Source organism: Cherax quadricarinatus, chromosome 7 (assembly GCF_038502225.1).
Source record: "Cherax quadricarinatus isolate ZL_2023a chromosome 7, ASM3850222v1, whole genome shotgun sequence".
Classification (NCBI taxonomy): domain Eukaryota; kingdom Metazoa; phylum Arthropoda; class Malacostraca; order Decapoda; family Parastacidae; genus Cherax; species Cherax quadricarinatus.
The window spans coordinates 45,040,978-45,063,964 of NC_091298.1; the positions used below are offsets into that span (position 1 = coordinate 45,040,978).

The window sequence follows — 22,987 nt, forward strand, 5'->3', positions numbered from 1 at the left end:
ATGGGGGACTACCACCCACAGGATGGGTATTGAGTGACTACCACCCACAGGATGGGTATGGGGTGACTACCACCCACAGGATGGGTATGGAGTGACTACCACCCACAGTATGGGTATGGAGTGACTACCACCCACAGGATGGGTATGGAGTGACTACCACCCACAGGATGGGTATGGAGTGGCTACCACCCACAGGATGGGTATCGAGTGACTACCACCCACAGGATGGGTATGGGGTGACTACCGCCCACAGGATGGGTACGGGGTGACTACCACCCACAGGATGGGTATGGAGTGACTACCACTCACAGGGTGGGTATAGAGTGACTACCACCCACAGGATGGGAATAGGGTGACTACCACCCACAGGATGAGTATGGAGTGACTACCACCCACAGGATGGGTATGGGGTTACTACCACCATTAGGATGGGTATGGAGTGACTACCACCCACAGGATGGGTATGGGGTGACTACCACCCACAGGATGGGTATGGGGTGAGTACCACCCACAGGATGGGTATGGGGTGACTACCACCCACAAGATGGGTATGGTGTGACTACCACCCACAGGATGGGTATGGGGTGACTACCGCCCACAGGATGGGTATGGGGTGACTACCACCCACAGGATGGGTATGGAGTGACTACCGCCCACAGGATGGGTATGGGGTGACTACCACCCACAGGATGGGTATTGGTGACTACCGCGCACAGGATGGGTATGAGGTGACTACCGCCCACAGGATGTGTATGAGGTGATTACCGCATGCAGGATGGGTATGGGGTGACTACCACCCACAAGAAGGGTATGGGGTGACTACCGCCCACAGGATGTGTATGGGGCGACTACCACCCACAGGATGGGTGTGGGGTGACTACCGCCCACAGGATGGGTGTGGGGTGACTACCGCCCACAGGATGGGTATGGGGTGACTACCGCCCAAAGGATGGGTATGGAGTAACTACCACCCACAGGATTTGTATGGGGTAACTACCACCCACAGGATTTGTATGGGGTAACTAACACCCACAGGATTTGTATGGGGTAACTACCACCCACAGGATTTGTATGGGGTAACTACCACCCACAGGATTTGTATGGGGTAACTACCACCCACAGGATTTGTATGGGGTAACTACCACCCACAGGATTTGTATGGGGTAACTACCACCCACAGGATTTGTATGGGGTAACTACCGCCCACAGGATGGGTATGGAGTGACTACCGCCCACAGGATGGGTATGGAGTGACCACCGCCCACAGGATGGGTATGGGGTGACTACCGCCCACAGGATGGGTATGGAGTGACTTCCGCCCACAGGATGGGTATGGGGTGACTACCGCCCACAGGATGGGTATGGAGTGACTACAGCCCACAGGATGGGTATGGGGTGACTACCGCCCACAGGATGGGTATGGGGTGACTACCGCCCACAGGATGGGTATGGGGTGACTACCGCCCACAGGATGGGTATGGGGTGACTACCACCCACAGGATGGGTATGGGGTGACTACCGCCCACAGGATGGGTATGGGGTGACTACCGCCCACAGGATGGGTATGGGGTGACTACCGCCCACAGGATGGGTATGGGGTGACTACCGCCCACAGGATGGGTATGGGGTAACTACCACCCACAGGATGGGTATGGGGTAACTACCGCCCACAGGATGGGTATGGAGTGACTACCACCCACAGGATGGGTATGGAGTGACTACCACCCACAGGATGAGTATGGGGTAACTACCACCCACAGGTTGGGTATGGAGTGACTACCACCCACAGGATGGGTATGGAGTGACTACAACCCACAGGATGGGTATGAAGTGACTACCACCCACAGGATGGGTATGGAGTGACTACCACCCACAGGATGGGTATGGGGTAACTACCACCCACAGGATGGGTATGGAGTGACTACCACCCACAGGATGGGTATGGAGTGACTACCACCCACAGGATGGATATAGAGTGACTACCACCCACAGGATGGGTATGGGGTGACTACCGCCCACAGGATGGGTATGGGGTAACTACCACCCACAGGATGGGTATGGGGTAACTACCACCCACAGGATGGGTATGGGGTAACTACCGCCCACAGGATGGGTATGGAGTGACTACCACCCACAGGATGGGTATGGAGTGACTACCACCCACAGGATGGACTATCACCCACAGGAGTGGAGTAACTACCACCCACAGGATGGGTATGGGGTAGCTACCGCCCACAGGATGGGTATGGAGTGACTACCACCCACAGGATGGGTATGGAGTGACTACCACCCACAGGATGGGTATGGAGTGACTACCACCCACAGGATGGGTATGGAGTGACTACCACCCACAGGATGGGTATGGAGTAACTACCACCCACAGGATGGGTATGGGGTAGCTACCGCCCTCAGGATGGGTATGGGGTAGCTACCGCCCACAGGATGGGTATGGGGTAGCTACCGCCCACAGGATGGGTATGGGGTGACTACCACCCACAGGATGGGTATGGAGTAACTACCACCCACAGGATGGGTATGGAGTAACTACCACCCACAGGATGGGTATGGAGTAACTACCACCCACAGGATGGGTATGGAGTAACTACCACCCACAGGATGGGTATGGAGTAAGTACCACCCACAGGATGGGTATGGAGTAACTACCACCCACAGGATGGGTATGGAGTAGCTACCACCCACAGGATGGGTATGGAGTAACTACCACCCACAGGATGGGTATGGGGTAGCTACCACCCACAGGATGGGTATGGGGTAACTACCACCCACAGGATGGGTATGGGGTAGCTACCGCCCACAGGATGGGTATGGGGTAGCTACCGCCCGCAGGATGGGTATGGGGTAGCTACCGCCCACAGGATGGGTATGGGGTGACTACCACCCACAGGATGGGTATGGAGTAACTACCACCCACAGGATGGGTATGGAGTAACTACCACCCACAGGATGGGTATGGAGTAACTACCACCCACAGGATGGGTATGGAGTAACTACCACCCACAGGATGGGTATGGAGTAACTACCACCCACAGGATGGGTATGGAGTAACTACCACCCACAGGATGGGTATGGAGTAGCTACCACCCACAGGATGGGTATGGAGTAACTACCACCCACAGGATGGGTATGGGGTAGCTACCACCCACAGGATGGGTATGGAGTAACTACCACCCACAGGATGGGTATGGGGTAGCTACCACCCACAGGATGGGTATGGGGTAGCTACCACCAACAGGATGGGTATGGAGTAACTACCACCCACAGGATGGGTATGGAGTAGCTACCACCCACAGGATGGGTGTGGAGTAACTACCACCCACAGGATGGGTATGGGGTAGCTACAACCCACAGGATGGGTATGGTGTAACTACCACCCACAGGATGGGTATGGGGTAGCTACCACCCACAGGATGGGTATGGGGTAGCTACCACCCACAGGATGGGTATGGAGTAACTACCACCCACAGGATGGGTATGGAGTAGCTACCACCCACAGGATGGGTGTGGAGTAACTACCACCCACAGGATGGGTATGGGGTAGCTACCACCCACAGGATGGGTATGGAGTAACTACCACCCACAGGATGGGTATGGGGTAGCTACCACCCACAGGATGGGTATGGAGTAACTACCACCCACAGGATGGGTATGGAGTAGCTACCACCCACAGGATGGGTGTGGAGTAACTACCACCCACAAGATGGGTATGGGGTAGCTACCACCCACAGGATGGGTATGGAGTAACTACCACCCACAGGATGGGTATGGGGTAGCTACCACCCACAGGATGGGTATGGGGTAGATGCCACCCACAGGATGGGTATGGGGTAGCTACCACCCACAGGATGGGTATGGAGTAACTACCACCCACAGGATGGGTATGGGGTAGCTACCACCCACAGGATGGGTATGGAGTAACTACCACCCACAGGATGGGTATGGGGTAGCTACCACCCACAGGATGGGTATGGGGTAGGTACCACCCACAGGATGGGTATGGAGTAACTACCACCCACAGGATGGGTATGGGGTAGCTACCACCCACAGGATGGGTATGGAGTAACTACCACCCACAGGATGGGTATGGGGTAGCTACCACCCACAGGATGGGTATGGGGTAGTTACCACCCACAGGATGGGTATGGAGTAACTACCACCCACAGGATGGGTATGGGGTAGCTACCACCCACAGGATGGGTATGGGGTAGCTACCACCCACAGGATGGGTATGGAGTAACTACCACCCACAGGATGGGTATGGAGTAGCTACCACCCACAGGATGGGTGTGGAGTAACTACCACCCACAGGATGGGTATGGGGTAGCTACCACCCACAGGATGGGTATGGAGTAACTACCACCCACAATATGGGTATGGGGTAGCTACCACCCACAGGATGGGTATGGAGTAACTACCACCCACAGGATGGGTATGAAGTAGCTACCACCCACAGGATGGGTGTGGAGTAACTACCACCCACAGGATGGGTATGGGGTAGCTACCACCCACAGGATGGGTATGGGGTAGCTACCACCCACAGGATGGGTATGGAGTAACTACCACCCACAGGATGGGTATGGGGTAGCTACCACCCACAGGATGGGTATGGGGTAGCTACCACCCACAGGATGGGTATGGAGTAACTACCACCCCAGGATGGGTATGGGGTAGCTACCACCCACAGGATGGGTATGGGGTAGCTACCACCCACAGGATGGGTATGGAGTAACTACCACCCACAGGATGGGTATGGAGTAACTACCACCCACAGGATGGGTATGGGGTAGCTACCACCCACAGGATGGGTATGGAGTCTAGTAGAGGTAGATTCATCTTTATTTACCATTTTCTTCATTTATTATGGCAATATATGTTAACTAACTGGACTCTTCTAAACATTTTAATTTCTTCGTTTGTACCTGCATTATTGTCTTTAATTATTGTCTTTAATACCTGTATTTAATTATTGTCTTTAATTATTGTCTTTAATACCTGTATTTAATTATTGTCTTTAATTATTGTCTTTAATACCTGTATTTAATTATTGTCTTTAATTATTGTCTTTAATACCTGTATTTAATTATTGTCTTTAATTATTGTCTTTAATACCTGTATTTAATTATTGTCTTTAATTATTGTCTTTAATACCTGTATTTAATTATTGTCTTTAATTATTGTCTTTAATACCTGTATTTAATTATTGTCTTTAATTATTGTCTTTAATACCTGTATTTAATTATTGTCTTTAATTATTGTCTTTAATACCTGTATTTAATTATTGTCTTTAATTATTGTCTTTAATACCTGTTTTTAATTATTGTCTTTAATTATTGTCTTTAATACCTGTATTTAATTATTGTCTTTAATTATTGTCTTTAATACCTGTAATTAATTATTGTCTTTATTGTCTTTAATACCTGTATTTAATTATTGTCTTTAATTATTGTCTTTAATACCTGTATTTAATTATTTTCTTTAATTATTGTTTTAATTATTGTCTTAATTACCTGTATTTAATTATTGTCTTTAATTATTGTCTTTAATTATTGTCTTTAATACCTGTATTTAATTATTGTCTTTAATTATTGTTTTTAATTATTGTCTTTAATACCTGTATTTAATTATTGTCTTTAATTATTGTTTTTAATTATTGGTTTTAATTATTGTCTTTAATACCTGTATTTAATTATTGTCTTTAATACCTGTCTTTAATTATTGTATTTAATACCTGTATTTAATTATTGTCTTTAATTATTGTCTTTAATACCTGTATTTAATTGTCTTTAATTATTGTCTTTAATACCTGTATTTAATTATTGTCTTTAATTATTGTTTTAATTATTGTCTTAATTACCTGTATTTAATTATTGTCTTTAATTATTGTCTTTAATTATTGTCTTTAATACCTGTATTTAATTATTGTCTTTAATTATTGTTTTTAATTATTGTCTTTAATACCTGTATTTAATTATTGTCTTTAATTATTGTTTTTAATTATTGGTTTTAATTATTGTCTTTAATACCTGTATCTAATTATTGTCTTTAATACCTGTCTTTAATTATTGTCTTTAATTATTGTCTTTAATACCTGTATTTAATTATTGTCCTTAATTATTGTTTTTAATTATTGGTTTTAATTATTGTCTTTAATACCTGTATTTAATTATATTTTTTAATACCTGTCTTTAATTATTGTCTTTAATTATTGTCTTTAATACCTGTATTTAATTATTGTCTCTAATTATTGTCTTTAATACCTGTATTTAATTATTGTCTTTAATACCTGTATTTAATTATTGTCTTTAATACCTGTATTTAATTATTGTCTTTAATTTTTGTCTTTAATATCTGTATTTAATTATTGTCTTTAATTGTTTTTAATTTTTGTCTTAATTACCTGTATTTAATTATTGTCTTTAATTATTGTCTTTAATACCTGTATTTAATTATTGTCTTTAATTATTGTTTTTAATTATTGTCTTTAATACCTGTATTTAATTATTGTCTTTAATTATTGTTTTTAATTATTGGTTTTAATTATTGTCTTTAATACCTGTATTTAATTATTGTCTTTAATACCTGTCTTTAATTATTGTCTTTAATACCTGTATTTAATTATTGTTTTTAATACCTGTCTTTAATTATTGTCTTTAATTATTGTCTTTAATACCTGTATTTAATTATTGTCTTTAATTATTGTGTTTAATACCTGTATTTAATTATTGTCTTTAATACCTGTATTTAATTATTGTTTTAATACCTGTCTTTAATTATTGTCTTTAATTATTGTCTTTAATACCTGTATTTAATTATTGTCTTTAATTATTGTCTTTAATACCTGTATTTAATTATTGTCTTTAATACGTGTATTTAATTATTGTCTTTAATTTTTGTCTTTAGTATCTGTATTTAATTATTGTCTTTAATTGTTTTTAATTTTTGTCTTAATTACCTGTATTTAATTATTGTCTTTAATTGTCTTTAATACCTGTATTTAGTTATTGTCTTTAATACCTGTATTTAATTATTGTCTTTAATTATTGTCTTTAATAATTGTTTTTAATTATTGTCTGTAATTATTGTCTTTAATACCTGTCTTTGTTGATATTAGCTTAACGTTAGATGTTATTAATATTACCAGACTTCTTTCTTCATTATTCACTATTCAGTAATTATTGACTTTAAATCACCTCTCTTGTTTTTAACTTCACACTTCATTTAGTCATATTCTGAACTTTTCCTAAAAAAAATTACGCTCTTTTAGAAGATTCTTACGACACACTTTTAAAAGTAATTTTGAAGCACTTTAAAGAGATCCTTACACGCACAATTATTATACTTAAATTTTTTTATTCAAGCTGTATTTTCTTGATAAATCGATGTATTTACTTATTTGTGTAAAATTAACACATCGCATAAGGTACTTCAGTAATATTCTCAGTGACATTTTCAACAGTTTTAAGGAGTGAATTTAAATGGTTCAGAGAATCGACAAGTTGATAAATTAAATCAACTTGTTGGTTCTCTGAACCAAATATTTATATTGCTGTCAGACACAGCAATATCTTGGGATCTTAATACAGGGAATTCTTCACTTGGCTAACCTTTAAGCATGACCTACTTCCACATTTACATTTGTCAAATGTGATACCATCTACGACTGCTGTACCTCACCTGTCTACAGTATTCTCCTCCACCACGATGCTGTGAACACTAACTCCAAGGCTGAGGGACTGATTACCTCATCTTTTGTATATAGTTCTACTGTCTTCCTATTATGTCCAAGAATTTGTATTGATAAAGCCACTGGAAGGCGAAACGTCTACAATAAAGATATCCAGATGTTGCACATGTGTCTTAACTTTCATATTGTCTACAGTATGTAAGCCACTTCTCACATATGTTGTATTGGTGTCATCGATACCATGCCCAGCCTTTCTAGGGCAGGGTAGGTGCCTGAGCCAGAGCTTTCAGCTCACAAGACTATCATTCCCATTAGCCCCCTTGGGACGGGGATGGCAGACCAGAGAGGCCTAGCTTCTCCCTACGAGCTCCGTGAGGGCGGGGAATGTGGCTAGGCCTGGGGACAGTTGGTCCCGAAGATGAGGGGTACAATCGACACCATGCCCAGCCCTTCTAGGGCAGTGTTGGTGCCTGAGCTCGAGCTTGTAGCTCACAAGATGAGGGGGTACTTGTGCCTCCTCCCATGGAAGACTTAGGTCTCAGACACTCCCTAGACAGGCAGCAGTGCCGGGCCGGGAGAATACCCGCGAATCTTGAACAACAACAACATACGCTGCATTTTTTTCAAGATTGATTCACTGATTACATCGACTCCAGGTTGAGGGACTGATTACCTCAAACTCCTCCTGTTCTTCACCATTCTCCTTTGTATGGACTGATGAAGCCACTGTGTGGCGAAACGTTTCCTCAATAAAGATACCCAAGAGTTGCACATGTGTCTAATTTACCAATTTTAAGAAGACAAAAAGAATAATAAAATATGTTAATTTGACAAATACTATGAAGATCAATTCCAAAATTATAAGAAAAAATAGTGTAAAATAAGATAAGATTTCGTTCGGATTTTTAACCCCGGAGAGTTAGCCATCCAGGATAACCAAAGAAAGTCAGTGTTTCATCGAGGACTGTCTGTCTTATTTCCATTGGGGTCCTTAATCTTGTCCCCCAGGATGCGACCCACACCAGTCGACTAACACCCAGGTGCCTATTTGCTGCCAGGTGAGCAAGACAACAAGTGTAAGGAAACGCGTCGAAATGTTTCTACCTCTCCGAGAATCGAACCCGGGCCCTGCGTGTGTGAAGCGAGAGCTGTGCCAGCCAGGCCAGTGTAGTGTGTTCCTTCCAGTAACACTAACTTTCTCTCCCACTTATTAAACACATGTCCACTGTCACCTACCGAACAAGTCCACAAACGCAATGGGTAAAAACTATAACATGATTTATGATCTCACCAAGTTTAACCCGGCGATGTTCATCTTGGATGTGGCTGTATGGTTGGGTATAATTTTGAGGAACCTCATTGGGGCTATGGACGCTCTGGAAGGGCAGGTAGAGGAACATGGGCTCCTCAGGATCCCGAGACGACAACAGTTTCTCCACGTAGGATGCAAACAGATACTGGAAAAGAAATTTAACTGTTAAACTAAACACCGGGGGAGTAAGTGTAAACAGTACGTCTGAAGAATGAGAGTCAAGAGTGAGTGCATAAAATTAAATATACGCTTGAACGTGAAAATTAAATCTATAATGAATGAACGACTTACACGTGAAATAAGTGAGAAAACTGGACGTAACAATGTTGGTAGAATTACCGACAATATGTTAGGTAAAAGGACACATGTGAAACTATTACGACATTTTATTGTAACAGCTTGACAAAGCTCCTGGAGAGCGAAACGTTGCCACAATGAAATCCCACATTAGTTGTACTTGTGTCCTTTTAAATAACAATACTGGACCTGGAGAGTGAGTAATGCAGTAAACAAGAAGAATGGACGTGAAGAGTGAGTGATGCAGTAAACAAGAAGAATGGACGTGAAGAGTGAGTGATGCAGTAAACAAGAAGAATGGACCTGAAGAGTGAGTGATGCAGTAAACAAGAAGAATGGACCTGAAGAGTGAGTGATGCAGTAAACAAGAAGAATGGACCTGAAGAGTGAGTGATGCAGTAAACAAGAAGAATGGACCTGAAGAGTGAGTGATGCAGTAAACAAGAAGAATGGACCTGAAGAGTGAGTGATGCAGTAAACAAGAAGAATGGACCTGAAGAGTGAGTGATGCAGTAAACAAGAAGAATGGACCTGAAGAGTGAGTGATGCAGTAAACAAGAAGAATGGAAGTGAAGAGTGAGTGATGCAGTAAACAAGAAGAATGGACCTGAAGAGTGAGTGATGCAGTAAACAAGAAGAATGGACCTGAAGAGTGAGTAATGCAGTAAACAAGAAGAATGGACCTGAAGAGTGAGTGATGCAGTAAACAAGAAGAATGGACCTGAAGAGTGAGTGATGCAGTAAACAAGAAGAATGGACCTGAAGAGTGAGTGATGCAGTAAACAAGAAGAATGGACCTGAAGAGTGAGTGATGCAGTAAACAAGAAGAATGGACCTGAAGAGTGAGTGATGCAGTAAACAAGAAGAATGGACCTGAAGAGTGAGTGATGCAGTAAACAAGAAGAATGGAAGTGAAGAGTGAGTGATGCAGTAAACAAGAAGAATGGACCTGAAGAGTGAGTGATGCAGTAAACAAGAAGAATGGACCTGAAGAGTGAGTAATGCAGTAAACAAGAAGAATGGACCTGAAGAGTGAGTAATGCAGTAAACAAGAAGAATGGACCTGAAGAGTGAGTAATGCAGTAAACAAGAAGAATGGACCTGAAGAGTGAGTAATGCAGTAAACAAGAAGAATGGACCTGAAGAGTGAGTAATGCAGTAAACAAGAAGAATGGACCTGAAGAGTGAGTGATGCAGTAAACAAGAAGAATGGACGTGAAGATTAAGTGAAGAAATAAACAGTAAGACAAGGGGCCGTAGGCCTACTGGCTCATGCTAGGCATGCTAACCCATAGCTATAATTTAATAATGAATAAATTTACATGCATTGCAGACATAACCCTAAATAAACATTTTACATAAATAAAAATCTGAAAATGTTTTACGTCCCAAAAGCATTTACAAGATATACAATTTGTTACAAAATCCACAAGCATAATTTTTTATGTAAAAATGTTCCAGTCTTATCAAAATTAAAACAAAATTATATTGGCTTCCGTTCATAATAATTTCATGATAATTCAGATTTGCGTAGATTTTACTTAAGTCATTAAAAACAGATGTGCAGACACTGATATTAAAAACGTCGATGAGGACCACTACAGTTTCTCTTCCTAAAAGTAGTTAAGTACGATAAAAGTTCACTTATGATCAAACAGCGCAACACTTAAGTATATATACACACTGGCACACAAACACACACTTACACACACACACACACACACACACACACACACATACACACACACACACACACACAAACCAGTGACCAGTGAAGAGGCGGGGCCAGGAGCTTGGGATCGACCCCTGCAACCTCAACTAGGTGAGTACACACACATACATACACAGATATATATATATATATATATACATATATATATATATATATATATATATATATATATATATATATATATATATATATATATATATATATATATATATATATATATATATCTTTAACAAGCCGGCCGTCTCCCACCGAGGCAGGGTGACCCAAAAAGAAAATACTTTCATCATCATTCAACACCTCACTCACACATAATCACTGTTTTTGCAGAGGTGCTCAGAACACAACAGTTTAGAAGCATATACGTATAAAGATACACAACATATCCTTCCAAACTGCCAATATCCCAAACCCCTCCTTTAGAGTGCAGGCATTGTACTTCCCATTTCCAGGACTCAAGTCCTGCTATATGAAAATAACTAGTTTCCCTGAATCCCTTCACTAAATATTACCCTGCTCACACTCCAACAGATCGTCAGGTCCCAAAAACCATTCGTCTCCGTTCACTCCTATCTAACACGCTCACCTACACTTGCTGGAATTCCAAGCCCCTCGCCCACAAAACCTCCTTTACCCCCTCCCTCCAACCCTTTCAAGGACGACCCCTACCCTGCCTTCCTTTCCCTATAGATTTATACGCTTTCCACGTTATTCTACTTTGATCCATTCTCTCTAAATGATGAAACCACCTCAACAACCCCTCTTCGGCCCTCTAATATTTTTATTAACTCCACACCTTCTTCTAATTTCCACACTTCGAATTTTCTGCATCATATTTACACCACACATTACTCTTAGACAGGACATCTTCACTGCCTCAAACCACCTCCTCGCTGCTGCATTTACCACCCAAGCTTCACACCCATATAACAGTGCTGGTACCACTATACTTTCATACATTCCCTTCTTTGCCTCCATAGATAATGTTCTTTGTCTCCACATATACCTCAATGCACCACTCACCATTTTTCCTTCATCAATTTTATGATTAACCTCATCCTTCATAAATCCATCTGCTGACACATCAACTCCCAAATATCTGAAAACATTCACTTCTTCCATATTCCTGATCTCCAATATGATATCCAATTTTTCTTTATCTAAATCATTTGATACCCTCATCACGTTACTCTTTTCTATGTCCACTTTCAACTTTCTACCTTTACACACACTCCCAAACTCATCCACTAACCTTTGCAATTTTTCTTTAGAATATCCCATAAGCACAGTATTATCTGCATAAAGTAACTGTGTCAATTCCCATTTTGTATTTGATTCCCCATAATTTAATCCCACCCCTCGTCCGAGCAAAATAGTATTTACTTCTTTTACAACCCCATCTATAATTATATTAAACAACCATGGTGACATTACACATCCCTGACTAAGACCTACTTTTACCGGGAAGTATTCTCCCTCTCTTCTACACACCCTAACCTGAGCCTCACTATCCTCATAAAAACTCTTTACAGCATTTAGTAACTTACTACCTTTTCCATATACTTGCAACATCTGCCACATTGCTCTCCTATCCACTCTATCATATGCCTTTTCTAAATCCATAAATGCAATAAAAACTTCCCTACCTTTATCTATATACTGTTCATATATAAACTTCAATGTAAACACTTGATCTACACATCCCCTACCCACTCTGAAACCTCCTTGCTCATCCGCAATCCTACATTCTGTCTTACCTCTAATTCTTTCAATAATAACTCTACCGTACACTTTTCCTGGTATACTCAGTAAACTTATTCCTCTATAATTTTTACAATCTCTTTTGTCCCCCTTCCCTTTATATAAAGGAACTATACACAAATAACCCGCACATAAAAGATAGAAGCTTACGACGACGTTTCGGTCCGACTTGGACCATTGACAAAGTGACTTTGTCAATGGTCCAAGTCGGACCGAAACGTCGTCGTAAGCTTCTCTCTTTTATGTGCGGGTTATTTGTGCATCGTTCCAGTCACGGTATTGTGCCTTTTTGTTATTTATAAAGGAACTATTCATGCTCTCCGCCAATCCCTAGGTACCTTCCCCTCTTTCATACATTTATTAAACAAAAATACAAACCACTCCAGAACTATATCCCCCCCTGCTTTTAACATTTCTGTCATGATCCCATCAGTTCCAGCTGCTTTACCACCCCTTTTCATTCTATGTAATGCCTCACGCACCTTCCCCACACTAACATCCTGTTCTTCTTCACTCCTAAAAGATGGTATACCTTCCTGGCCAGTGCATGAAATTACCGCCTCCCTTCCTTTGTCGACATTTAAAAGTTCCTCAACGTATTCTCGCCATCTACCCAATACCTCCATCTCCCGATCTACTAACTTCCCTACTCTGTTTTTAACTGACAAATCCGTTCGTTCTCTAGGCTTTCTTAATTGGCTTAACTCACTCCAAAAAATTTTCTTTTTTTTTCATTAAAATTTCTTGACATTACCTCTAACACTCTATCATCTGCTCGCCTTTTGCACTCTCTCACCACTCTCTTCACCTTTCTTTTACTCTCCATATACTCTACTCCTTTTATAACACTTCTGCTTTGTAAAAACCTCTCATAAGCTAACTTTTTCTCTTTCATCACACCCTTTACTTCATTATTCCACCAATCTCTCCTCTTTCCTCCTGCACCCACCCTCCTATAACCACAAACATCTGCCCCACATTCTAATGCTCCATTTTTAAAACTATTCCAACCCTCTTCAACTCCCCCACTACTCATACCTGCACCAGCCCACCTTTCTGCCAATAGTTGCTTATATTTCACCCGAACTTCCTCCTCCCTTAGCTAATACACTTTCACCTGCCTCTTGTTTGTTGTTGCCATTTTCCTCTTGTCCCATCTACCTCTTACTCTAACTGTAGCTACAACTAAATAATGATCCGATATATCAGTTGCCCCTCAATAAACATGTACATCCTGGAGCCTACCCATCAACTTTTTATCCACCAATACATAATCTAATAAACTACTTTCATTACGTGCTGTATCATACCTTGTATATTTATTTATCCTCTTTTTCATAAAATATGTATTACTTATTACCAAACCTCTTTCTACACATCGCTCAGTTAAAGGCTCCCCATTTTCATTTACCCCTGGCACCCCAAATTTACCTACTACTCCCTCCACAACATTTTTACCCACTTTAGCATTGAAATCCCCAACCACAAGTACTCTCACACTTGGTTCCAAACTCCCCACACATTCACTCAACATTTCCCAAAATCTCTCTCTCTCCTCTACACTTCTCTCTTCTCCAGGTGCATATATGCTTACTATAACCCACTTTTCACATCGAACCTTTATTTTACTCCACATAATCCTTGGATTAATACATTTATACTCCCTCTTTCCCTGCCATAGCTTATCCTTCAACAATATTTCAATGCCTTCTTTAGCTCTAACTCTATTTGAAACCCCTGACCTAATCCTATTTATTCCTCTCCACTGAAACTCTCCCACCCCCTTCAGCTTTGTTTCACTTAAAGCCAGGACATCCAGTTTCTTCTCATTCATAACATCCACAATCATCTCTATCTTATCATTTGCACAACATCCACACACATTCAGACTTCCCACTTTGACAATTTTCTTCTTATTATTCTTTTTAGTAATTATTACAGGAAAAGGGGTTACTAGCCCAATGTTCCCGGCATTTTAGTTGACTTTTACAACACTCATGGCTTACGGAGGAAAGATTCTTATTCCACTTCCCCATGGATATAAAAGAATAAGAAACAAGAACTATTAAGATAAAATCAAAGAAAACTCAGATGAGTGTGTATAAATAAACCTGTACATGTATGTGTAGTGTGACCTAAGTGTAAGTAGAAGTAGCAAGACATACCTGTAATATTGCATATTTATGAGACAGAAAAAAGACACCAGCAATCCTACCATCATGTAAAACAATTACAGGCTTTCGTTTTACACTCACTTAGAAGGACGGTAGTATCTCCCTGGGTGGTTGCTGTCTACCAACCTACTACATATATATATATATATATATATATATATATATATATATATATATATATATATATATATATATATATATATATATATACCTACATGTATATGTATATATATATACATACACATGTATATGTATATATATATACATATATATATATATATATATTTTTTTTTTTTTTATTATCACACTGGCCGATTCCCACCAAGGCAGGGTGGCCCGAAAAAGAAAAACTTTCACCATCATTCATTCCATCACTGTCTTGCCAGAAGGGTGCTTTACACTACAGTTTTTAAACTGCAACATTAACACCCCTCCTTCAGAGTGCAGGCACTGTACTTCCCATCTCCAGGACTCAAGTCCGGCCTGCCGGTTTCCCTGAATCCCTTCATAAATGTTACTTTGCTCACACTCCAACAGCACGTCAAGTATTAAAAACCATTTGTCTCCATTCACTCCTATCAAACACGCTCACGCATGCCTGCTGGAAGTCCAAGCCCCTCGCACACAAAACCTCCTTTACCCCCTCCCTCCAACCTTTCCTAGGCCGACCCCTACCCCGCCTTCCTTCCACTACAGACTGATACACTCTTGAAGTCATTCTGTTTCGCTCCATTCTCTCTACATGTCCGAACCACCTCAACAACCCTTCCTCAGCCCTGTGGACAACAGTTTTGGTAATCCCGCACCTCCTCCTAACTTCCACACTACGAATTCTCTGCATTATATTCACACCACACATTGCCCTCAGACATGACATCTCCACTGCCTCCAGCCTTCTCCTCGCTGCAACATTCATCACCCATGCTTCACACCCATATAAGAGCGTTGGTAAAACTATACTCTCATACATTCCCCTCTTTGCCTCCAAAGACAAAGTTCTTTGTCTCCACAGACTCCTAAGTGCGCCACTCACTCTTTTTCCCTCATCAATTCTATGATTCACCTCATCTTTCATATATATATATATATATATATATATATATATATATATATATATATATATATATATATATATATATATATATATATATATATATATATATATATATATGCAAGGAATTCGCAAGAGCAGGCGAAATATACACAAACACTGATCTCTGGCCGAAGGAGACTCTAACCTACGAACCTTGGAACAAGGTACGCAGTGCTATACCATTCTCACCACACTGGACCAATACCTTGGTGCCTAGCACAATGCTAGACGTTGATCCAAGGCAGCCAGCTTTCAGGGAGAAGGCTTATAGCTTTTCATCTCATCCCCTGCATGCATCAGCCTTACTAGAGATTTTAACAATGCAAGGAATTCTCAAGAGCAGGCGAAATATACACAAACACTGATCTCTGGCCGAAGGAGACTCGAACCTATATATATATATATATATATATATATATATATATATATATATATATATATATATATATATATATATATATATATATATATATATATATACACACACAGTTGGTGCATCTGACGGAATATAATACTGTAAGTATTAGTTACGAATCATTCATGTTAGAGGCCTCGGTAGCCGAGACGGTAGAGCGTCGGACTGTCAATTTCCATGTAGCATTCACTCTATTTATTTATTTATTTATTTATTTATTTGTGTACATGCCAAAAGCCCCTAGTAACATGAAGCACAAATGAGTATTTCAGAGATAGGTCATATAGTAATTTGATGAGTTACTGTGCATTCAAGAGAATGGAGTATTTAATAGATTAGGTAATGTAATTAAGAGAAACATAGTGTGATAGGGTCACTGGTTATACATTTATGAGATACAGTTATTTAGTATTTATTTAGTTGTGGGTGAGTAAGTGGTTTTTAAGAAGAGTCTTGAAATGATAAAGAGACAGTATTTCTTTAATATTCACAGGTAATGAATTCCAGATTTTGGGGCTTTTTATGTGCATTGAGATTTTACATTGTGTGAGACGGACACGAGGAACATCAAAGAGTGATCTGTGCCTTGTGTTATGGTCATGTGTCCTGTTGAGGTTGGTAAGGAGACGTTTGAGGGGAGGGTTTATATCCGAGTTAAGTGCTCTGTGTATGTAGTAAGTACAATAATACGTTTAATTGATCAGTCTATCATAAAAGGTTTCACTATTATATGAAGATTTCTGATTAAAAATATAGCTTGCCGTTGAGTAGATGCCATCGACGCTCAGGTCTGGCTTGGTATTGTTTCTGAAGTCATATCCTAATCTTGTGCTTTCTGGAAAAGAAAATGAGACATTTTCTGTAAATATACTTGTATTTTTTTTTAATGCTCAGCTCAACAGATAATTTCGTAATTATATATAAGTCCACTAAACAGCAAAATATGTAAAATTACTGACTCGCCTTCATCATTCCACTGTGTCCAGAAATCGTCCTGACGGAGAGTGTTAGGCTGACGAACATGGGTGTAGTAATCTTCGGCTCCTGTGTAGTAGCCGTAGAAGGTATCAAACCCTCTCTCTGTTGGAGTGTATGCCCACGAACAATACCCAAGATGCCATCTGTTGGTAACCGTCTACCTTTAGACTCTATCTGGTATCAAAGAAATCTCTTAAATTTATTAATATGCTGTAAAAACATGTTTATTGATCAAGGAATTGTTAGTAAATGCTCCAAAAACTATTCTTCACTACAGCATGACTAATATTAATCCTGAAATATACAGACTCAATATTTTTACACAACAAAGCGAGATATACTTCACATACTTGCCAACAACGTGTGTTGAGTATCCAGTTTCCTTCAATGACTGCGGAAGAAGTGTAACATTGAGGTCGAGACCCGTAGGCTCCTCCGGCCACAGAACATCGTGCTGGTTGACAAACAGTTATTATTTCTAATATTCTCTTTATGCTATGCCAAATATGTGAACTTTTAGGGATTAAATTTTGAAAAATCATGGTACAGATAGGGAAAATCTAACAAAGGCTAAAAATATTATGTATCGTTGATAAAATCATAAAATATAAACCCTGGTCATGGTTGAATATTATATAGTTTTGTTGTACATCTTGTACATGTAATATAGACAGGAGCGATTTTGAGAAAAATATTCTGGAAGAAGTCGAAGAGACTTTTTTTTAAAAAAAAAAAAAAACAACTTATAATAAGGAGTTTTAGGATAATTCTAGTATGCGATTATATTTGTTACCAGAAAATATTTCCATTCTTCCATGGCTAAAATCATTATTTAATAAACTATATCAAAATCGGAAAAAATTTAACTGTTAACTGCATCAAGTGTGAAACAATATGAATAATCATTCTCACGCACTTCTTAGGCAACCATAAACTTTCTCACTCCCTTATCGAACAACCACAGTCTTTCTCACTCCCTCCCTTCACAAGCAACCACAATTTTTCTAACTCCCTTCTCAAGCAACCACAATCTTTCCCACTCCCTCCCATCTCAAGCAATCACAATCTTTCTCACTCCCTTATCAAACAACCACAACCTTTCCCACTCTCTCCCTTCTCAAACAACCACAATCTTTCTAACCTCCTCCTTTTCAAACAACCACAATCTCTCCCACTCTCTCCCTTCTCAAACAACCACAATCTTTCCAACCTCCTCCCTTCTCAGACAGCCACAATCTTTCCCACTCTCTCCCATCTCAAACAACCACAATCTTTCCCACTCTCTCCCTTCAAAAACAACCACAATCTTTCCAACCTCCTCCCTTCTCAAACAGCCACAATCTTTCCCACTCTCTCCCTTTTCAAACAACTTCAATCTTTTTCACTCTCTCCATTCTCAAACAACCACAATCTTTCCCGCTCTCGCCCTTCTCAAACAACCACAATCTTTCCCACTCTCTCCCTTTTCAAACAACCTCAATCTTTTTCACTCTCTCCCTTCTCAAACAACCACAATCTTTCCCACTCTCTTCCTTCTCAAGCAACCCCAATTTTTCCCACTCTCTCCCTTTTCAAACAACTTCAATCTTTTTCACTCTCTCCATTCTCAAACAACCACAATCTTTCCCGCTCTCGCCCTTCTCAAACAACCACAATCTTTCCCGCTCTCTCCCTTCTCAAACACCCACAATCTTTCCCACTCTCTACCTTCTCAAACAACCACAATCTTTCCCACTCTCTTCCTTCTCAAGCAACCCCAATTTTTCCCACTCTCTCCCTTCTCAAACAACAACAATCTTTCCACACTCTCTCCCTTCTCAAACAACCACAATCTTTCCCACTCTCTCCTTTCTCAAACAACCACAATCTTTCCCACTCTCTTCCTTCTCAAACAACCACAATCTTTCCCACTCTCTAATTACTGAAAAATCACAATCTTTCCCACTCTCTCCCTTCTCAAACAACCACAATCTTTCTCACTCTCACCCTTCTCAAAAAACCACAATCTTTCACACTCTCTCCCTTCTCAAAAACCACAATCTTTCCCACTCTCTCCCTTCTCAAACAACCACAGTCTTTCCTAATCCCTCCCTTCTCAAACAACCACAGTTTTTCTCACTCCCTCCATTCTCAAACAACCACAATCTTTCCCACTCTCTCCCTTCTCAAACAACCACAATCTTTCCCACTCTCTCCCTTCTCAAACAACCACAATCTTTCCCACTCTCTCCCTTCTCAAACAACCACAATCTTTCCCACTCTCTACCTTCTCAAACAACCGCAATCTTTCCCACTCTCTCCTTTCTGAAACAACCACAATCTTTCCCACTGTCTCCATTCTCAAACAACTACAATGGAATGGAAAGAAGTCACTATGTCTGACTTTTTTGGGTTATCCCAGGTACTTTACACATATGCTGCTATGTATGATAATCTATGTAACTGTATTAGTGTATACCTCAATAAACTTACTTATTCTCAAACAACCGCAATCTTTCCCACTCTATCCCTTCTCAAACAACTACAACCTTTTCCACTCTCTCCCTTCTCAAACAACCACAATCTTTCCCACTCTCTCCCTTCTCAAACAACCACAGACTTTCCCACTCTCTCCCTTCTCAAACAACTACAGTCTTTCCCACTCTCTCCCTTCTCAAACAACCACAATCTGTTCCACTTTCTCCCTTCTCAAAAACCACAATCTTTCCCGCTCTCTCCCTTCTCAAACAACCACAATCTTTCCCACTCTCTCCCTTCTCAAAAAGCCACAATCTTTCCCACTCTCTCCCTTCTCAAACAGCCACAATCTTTCCCACTCTCTCCCTTCTCAAACAACCACAGTCTTTCCCACTCTCTCCCTTCTCAAACAACCACAATATTTCCCACTTTCTCCCTTCTCAAAAACCACAATCTTTCCCACTCTCTCCCTTCTCAAAAACCACAATCTTTCCCACTCTCTCCCTTCTCAAACAACCACAGTCTTTCCCACTCTCTCCCTTCTCAAACAACCGTAGTCATTCCCACTCTCTCCCTTCTCAAAAACCACAGTCTTTCCCACTCTCTCCTTTCTCAAACAACTACAGTCTTTCCCACTCTCTCCCTTCTCAAACAACCACAATCTTTTCCACTTTCTCCTTTCTCAAAAACCACAATCTTTCCCGCTCTCTCCCTTCTCAAAAACCACAATCTTTCCCACTCTCTCCCTTTTCAAAAAGCCACAATCTTTCCCACTCTCTCCCTTCTCAAACAACCACAATCTTTCCCACTCTCTCCCTTCTCAAACAACCACAGTCTTTCCCACTCTCTCCCTTCTCAAACAACCACAGTCTTTCCCACTCTTTCCCTTCTCAAACAACCACAATCTTTCCCACTCTCTCCCTTCTCAAACTACCACAATCTTTCCCACTCTTTCCCTTCTCAAAAACCAAAGTCTTTCCCACTCTCTCCCTTCTCAAAAAACCACAATCTTTCCCACTCTCTCCCTTCTCAAACAACCACAATCTTTTCCACTCTCTCCCTTTTCAAAAACCACAATCTTTCCCACTCTCTTCATTCTCAAAAACCACAATCTTTCCCACTCTCTCCCTTCTCAATCAACCACAATCTTTCCCACTCTCTCCCTTCTCAAAAACTGCAATGTTTCCCACTCTCTCCTTTCTCAAAAACCACAATCTTTCCCACTCTCTCCCTTCTCAAACAACCACAATGTTTCCCACTCTGTCCTTTCTCAAATAACCACAATCTTTCCCACTCTCTCCCTTCTCAAAAACCACAATCTTTCCCACTCTCTCCCTTCTGAAACAACCACAATCTTTCCCACTCTCTCCTTTCTAAAAAACCACAATCTTTCCCACTCTCTCCTTTCTCAAACAACCACAATCTTTCCAACTCTCTCCCTTCTCAAACAACCAGAATCTTTCCCACTCTCTCCCTTCTCAAAAACCACAATCTTTCCCACTTTCTCCCTTCTTAAACAACCACAGTCTTTCCCACTGTCTCCCTTCTCAAACAACCACAGTCTTTCCCACTGTCTCCCTTCTCAAACAACCACAGTCTTTCCCACTCTCTTCCTTCTCAAACAACCACAGTCTTTCCCACTCTTTCCCTTCTCAAAAACCAGAATCTTTCCCACTCTCTCCCTTCTTAAAAGCACAATCTTTCCCTCTCTCTCCCTTCTCAAAAACCACAATCTTTCTCACTCTCTCTCTTCTCAAACAACCACAATTTTTGGTTTACGTATTATTTTCAAAGTATTCAACACATTGTTATAATTATATCAATACAATTTTAAAGTATTTGTATATTTTTTTTGCAAATTCATTATGACTTTGGAAGCTTTTTTATTTTTATTATTATTATTATTATTATTATTATTATTATTATTATTATTATTTTTATTATTATTATTTTTGTTGTTGTTATGGGTCATGTAGCGCCTAGAAAATGGGAAGCATTTAGGTTCGATCCAAGAAGGTACAAATAATGATTTATTCAGTGTTAAGAGTGAAGTACGCAGTAACAGTTGCCTCTGTTACATGTATTATCTGCTAATATTCCAAGAAAAAGTTCCTTTGTCATCAGCTGAATTCTTCATAACACATCGTCCGTCTCCCACCAAGGCAGGGTGGCCCAAAAAAGAAAAACTTTCATCATCATTCACTCCATCACTGTCTTGCCAGACGGGTGCTTTACCCTACAGTTTATATAACTGCAACATTAACACCCTTTCTTCAGAGTGCAGGCACTGTACTTCTCATCTCCAGGACTCAAGTCCGGCCTGCCAGTTTCCCTCAATCCCTTCATAAATGTTACCTTGCTTACACTCCAACAGCAGTATTTAAAGCATTTGCCTCCATTCGCTCCTATTAAATACACTCACGCATGCTTGCTGGAAGTCCAAGCCCCTCACACACAAACCTTCTTTACCTCCCTCCCTCCACCCTTTCCTAGGCCAACCCCTATTACGCCTTCTCTCCGCTACAGATTTATACACTCTCGAAGTCATTCTATTTTGTTCCATTCTCTCTACATGTTCAAACCACCTCAACAACCCTTCCTCAACCCTCTGGATAATAAGTTTGGTAATCCCACATCTCCTAATTTTCAAACTACGAATTCTCTGCATTATATTCACACCACACATTGCCCTCAGACATGACATCTCCACTGCCTCCAGCCTTCTCCTCGCTGCAACATTCATCACCCATGCTTCACACCCATATAAGAGCGTTGATATAACTATACTCTCATACATTCCCCTCTTTGCTTCCACGGACCAAGTTCTTTGTCTCCACAGACTCATAAGTGCACCACTCACTTTTTTCCCCTCATCAATTCTATGATTCACCTCATCCTTCATAGACCCATCTGCTGACACGTCCACTCCTAAATACCTGAATACATTCACCTCCTCCATACTCTCTCCCTCCAATCTGATATCCAGTCTTTCGTCACCTAATCTTTTTGTTATCCTCATCACCTTACTCTTTCCTATATTCACTTCTAGAAGTAGCCACCAACAGAAGA

At 40.7% G+C, this 22,987-nt stretch overlaps 1 protein-coding gene across 1 annotated transcript in view; it reads right to left on the reverse strand.

Moving 5' to 3' along the window:
* LOC128686844 (arylsulfatase B) overlaps window positions 1–22,987 on the reverse strand; it is a 150,338-nt gene that overhangs the window by 55,567 nt on the left and 71,784 nt on the right. The window contains exons 4-7 of the mRNA XM_053773982.2: window positions 17,812–17,915; window positions 17,447–17,604; window positions 17,245–17,318; window positions 8,994–9,159 (exon numbers count right to left, since the gene is read on the reverse strand). Coding sequence (XP_053629957.1) covers window positions 8,994–9,159; window positions 17,245–17,318; window positions 17,447–17,604; window positions 17,812–17,915 — 502 coding nt within the window. The remainder of the gene's footprint in view (window positions 1–8,993; window positions 9,160–17,244; window positions 17,319–17,446; window positions 17,605–17,811; window positions 17,916–22,987) is intronic.